General features: G+C 40.6%; 1 protein-coding gene across 1 annotated transcript; it reads left to right on the top strand.

The window, feature by feature from the left end:
* The first annotated feature begins 379 nt into the window (after positions 1 to 379).
* On the top strand, positions 380 to 4,246 carry LOC121610018. Its single transcript, XM_041941909.1, has 2 exons — positions 380 to 788; positions 3,332 to 4,246. Exons 1-2 carry the CDS (start codon positions 447 to 449, stop codon positions 3,653 to 3,655), a joined length of 666 nt encoding a protein of 221 aa, XP_041797843.1. The 5' UTR covers positions 380 to 446; the 3' UTR covers positions 3,656 to 4,246.
* The last annotated feature ends 302 nt before the right edge of the window (positions 4,247 to 4,548 follow it).

The following is a 4,548-nucleotide window of genomic DNA, read 5'->3' on the forward strand; positions in this document are numbered from 1 at the left end:
TAAAATGAAAAATTTACACACATAGATATATGGTAAAGACATGTGACAACTGTCTATTTCACATAGGATTAAATAGTGTTACGGAGAACAAATATGCAGTTTCTGTGTTTGATTTGTCAGTTGCATGCTCTTATTTGGTGCTATGTGCTTTAATCATACAATATATCGATCAATTTAATATATGTATTATTTAGTTAAATATAAGAATGCATTATGTATGTAAAATCAAACTGTCAGTTTCATTCAGATTTCCTAAGAAATTTAACAGCGACAGCCTACTGTAAAAAGAAAAAGAAAAAAGATGGCGTCAACGAGAAAACTTTTATTTTGAATTAATGGAGCCTCGTACTTCCTTCTGCCAGCTCGAACCTGGCGAAGAAGACGAACCGCGATCGTCGTCTGCCGGCGACAGGACTTCGCGACGAAGTAAATAAGCGGGAAGCAAAATGAACGCGATAGAGAAGAAGCTCGCAGACTTGATACGTCAACACCCGAATCTGTACGACCAAACGCGGCGGGACTACAAGGACAATCTGCGGGGACATTTGTCGTGGAAAGAAATCGCAGACAACATGGGAAAGTCGGAGGAAGAGGTGAAGCTGAAATGGAAAAATCTACGCGACAAGTTCTGTAAGGCGAAGAAGCGAATGGCCAAGAGAAGCTTCCCTCTGCTGACAGACGACGAGAACCCGGCGGAGCGGCCCGTCCCGGTGTTGTACAACCAGCTGGCCTGGCTCAGCGCCTATGTCAAACCCAGACCAGGAACTGGCATGGGAGACACCGACGAGGTGTGTGTCCACCTGTCTGTCGTTCACTGACGCCAAATGTGTTCATGCCTTTGCTTTTAAAATACTAGCAAGGCAATGTAACGAAGCAGTTCGTAGCTAACTGTTTTTAACTTGACCTATGAGAATGTAGCCACTGCTAACTGTAGGCTAACCGTAGTCATATTCACTCAATAATTAATCTATATAGTTGTATCCTGTACAACTTTGTACATATCCAACGATACATAATAATGATCTATCCCTAACAATCACTACATTAGGTTTTCTTTTTCATACAAGCACCACCGGCTAACTACATCATTATCGACGTCTGCCTCTCGGAATATCCGGTTTAGTTTTCAGAATAAAAGCACAGCCAACTTAAAAAAAAAAGGTTATCGTTATTTATTAATTAATTATATTTCTGTGTCAACCTATTAATGACCACTAATATCCATCGGCCAATTATTCAATCAGCCTCTACAGCAGGGGCAGTCAAAGACCAGCTCAGTTTTTGTAGCATCCTTTTAGAGCAGGCATCTCAAACCGGTTCCATAAAGGGCCGCGTGGCTGCAAGTTTTCATTCCAACCAAGGAGGAGCACACCTGGCTGGAATCAATTAATCAGCTGATCTCAGTCTTCAGCTGATAACTAAGTGATCCCTTGATGTTGATTGGTTTGCCTGATGTGCTCCTCCTGGGTTGGAATGAAAACCTGCAGCCACGCGGCCCTTTATGGAACCGGTTTGAGATGCCTGTTTTAGAGCCATGTTAAATCATAAAACACATGTAGCACACTAACCTCTGTGATGGATGAGACTGCCTCTCCTTGGCAAGGGGGCTGATGTCAGATTTTAGTGATGATGATGCTAAAAGAAACTTCTCAAGGCGAGACTTCTGCTATACACTGCTGACACACAGTCGCTGACAGAATGAGGAGAAATATTAGAAAGAAATTATTATTATTTTCTGGGTGAATAATTGTTAATCTTGCTTATAAAAGGGAAGCTAAGAAACGGGCAATGAGAATGTTTAGCTTTCAGGTTTCATCAGGACTCATTAATAACACCATCAATCACATCCTGTTTATGAAAGTAGTTTAAAAACATGCGCTCAAAGGGCAATCATTTACTGCACACTGCTCTTAGAAACTGAGTACAATTAGCTTATAATAAGCATGACCTGATATCATCAGTGATCAATATAAACACATATTATTAGACCATAACATTGATCCATCCAATAACTAACTACAGTCAGTGTCAGACAACCTTATCACACTTAGCAGTTACCTCGTGTTCCTGCGGTGGTGACAAAAGTAAAAAATATAAATGTATATGCACAGAAAAAGTATACATATAGAATTTGGATTAAACAGAAGTTTCCTCTGGGGAAAATATTCCACACAGCCCTCCCCACCAGCCTCTGTTGGTTAGCTGCACTATTTTAGTGGGAGATGACCGTGGTAATGAGGGATGAACTGTTTCAAAAATTTCTCATTAAAATACAACCTGGTTGGTGTATCAGATAGATGCTGAATAAAACACCGACTCATATCACTGTTAAATCACTGTGTAGCATTGGGTAAATATAGGATACTGAGTTTGCTACACACATATACTATATATCAACATCACTGTAAATTGAATATTACTGAATGGTGTATACAAATAAGTGGCAAGTCAGATCTCACAGCAGCTTATTAACTCAATGTGCGTGCATAGTTAGCTAGCTGGTAGAAGGGCATTACTGCCACACCCAGGGCATCCAAACGCCTGAGGGAGGTTTCACACTCAGCAGCATTTTCAGTCACAGCAGCTTCAGTTCTTGCAGAGTAGTAAAAGACACAGTTCCCTCTTTTCAGTTGCACTTACCACAACTTTAATTTCACATCAAATGATTTCACATTTTAATGCAGAGAGTTGAGAAGCTGCTGGAACTTGAGGTTCAGCTCTGAGAGGTTCTTGGTCATCTCTGGTAACCATGAAGGCCAAAGCCCACAGACACTTGCTATCACCGAGTTTCTTCGTCAGGTTCTTTCTTCATCTCTATGAATTATTCCAGACAAATTGTCAGTTTGGAACAGTTTCTCTTTGTCTGGTTCTAGCAGCAGCAGCAACAAGGCTCTGCTTCACAAATTCAGCTGTAATGACACTCGAGATGAGGATTTTTCATCACTGTGAGCTCATCCCCACAAACTCATATAGACACCCTGGCTCTGACTTTTCTTTGACTTCAACAAAAAAATAATCATTTGCCTCTCAGAGCTAAAAGGTCTCGTGTCCTTTATCCAGCCCAGAGGCCGGAGCTTCACCACCCCTGCTCCACAGAATAGTATAAAATACAAAACTGCATATTTTTTGTTTTCAAAAGAATAGATTTTAAATTGTTATTTTCATCTGTAGACTTGAAGCATGTGTAAACCCTGTCAAACTCATCACCCTGTTTTGTCCCTAGTGGACTTACAGGTCGTATAGGGAACTGTGGCAAAGAAACTGCAGCTTGTAATCAGTGTTGTTGTCTGTGTTAACCAGTAAGGCCATATCCTGCTTTCATGCCGCACAGGGAGCCGGAAGTGGCGATGACCTGGAGAAAGAGCGAGACAAAGACGAGAAGCACGGCGCCCTGCCTGTCGTTAGTACGAGCTTTTCTCCCGTGGAGTCCTGTCCGAACGGGCATCCTGAGATGGGGGTCTCTCTTAAACGTAAAAGGCAAACCACCGCAGAGGGTGAGATAAGTTCTCCAGAGGCCCTCACCAGCCTCAGAGATGAAGATGAACTGTTTTTGCTGAGCCTCCTGCCCTCACTGAAGAGGCTCACCATTAAAAAAAGAATGGAGGTGCGCATGAAATTCCAGCAAGTGCTTTATGCTGCAGAGTTTGAGGACTGAAGGGCTCATCAACAGGTCGATGGAAGGGCTCGTTATTGTATAGTTACAATTCTTCAAGCATTCAACCTGTAAATATATATTTGTAATAACTTGTTAATATTTATTTTTGTATCACCGCTGCTATTAAAATATCAATATATAGATCTCTATATCCCAGTGTTATCAGAGTTCTCCATGTATCAAAAGTTTTATCTTGTGGTTTGAAAATGGAGAAAAGTGTCATTTTGACTGTAGGTGAATGTAGGCGCCACCTGTTTGTTACTAGTTCTAAAATAGACTTGTTAGTTAACTCTGTAAACATGTGCAGGAAAATCTGATTTCACAAGCAAGGATGATTTTCTAAAGGCTGTTACTACATGAACTCGGGAACACAAAAAACCGTAGGCGATTAACAGTTTGTTTGCCAGTGATTGCATCCTGTTTGTGTTTTACGCAGCATCCCAACTTTTATGGAATCTGAGTTTTACAACAGCCCCAAAATAACTCCTCCTTCCTTTTTAAAGCTCACAATGTTCATTCAACTCATTTTTGAAGCTATATGTTGTGCTGATGTTGTACTAAACTTCATCATATTAAATGACGTGCTTAATATTTTGTGAACACCCATTTGTGTAATTATAATTACTCAGAGTAATGAAAAATGTTTGAGCCATTGGTTGATTAGCTTTTTTGTCGAAAACACAAATTACACAATATAAGAAGTGCTTTACATTTCCACTCTTTGTCTAACACTGCTCGTGGTGTTACTGTTCCCAGATAAACCCTGGTGACTGATTACCTGGAGTTTAACTAAGTAAATCCCGGTCAACATTTTGTAATGACAGCAAACACTGTAAAAATACAGATGTTTTCTTCAGCTGTGTAGCATCAAACTGGACAAGTTATTATGGGGA

This window comes from Chelmon rostratus, chromosome 1 (assembly GCF_017976325.1).
Source record: "Chelmon rostratus isolate fCheRos1 chromosome 1, fCheRos1.pri, whole genome shotgun sequence".
NCBI classification, from domain to species: Eukaryota; Metazoa; Chordata; class Actinopteri; order Chaetodontiformes; family Chaetodontidae; genus Chelmon; species Chelmon rostratus.

What these genes read in the sequence shown, in the direction of transcription:
- LOC121610018 (XM_041941909.1), top strand. Translation starts at nt 447, where the DNA reads ATGAACGCGATAGAGAAGAAGCTCGCAGACTTGATACGTCAACACCCG. An exon ending in GCATGGGAGACACCGACGAG is followed by an intron (nt 789 to 3,331) that starts GTGTGTGTCCAC and finishes CATGCCGCACAG; the next exon opens with GGAGCCGGAAGTGGCGATGA.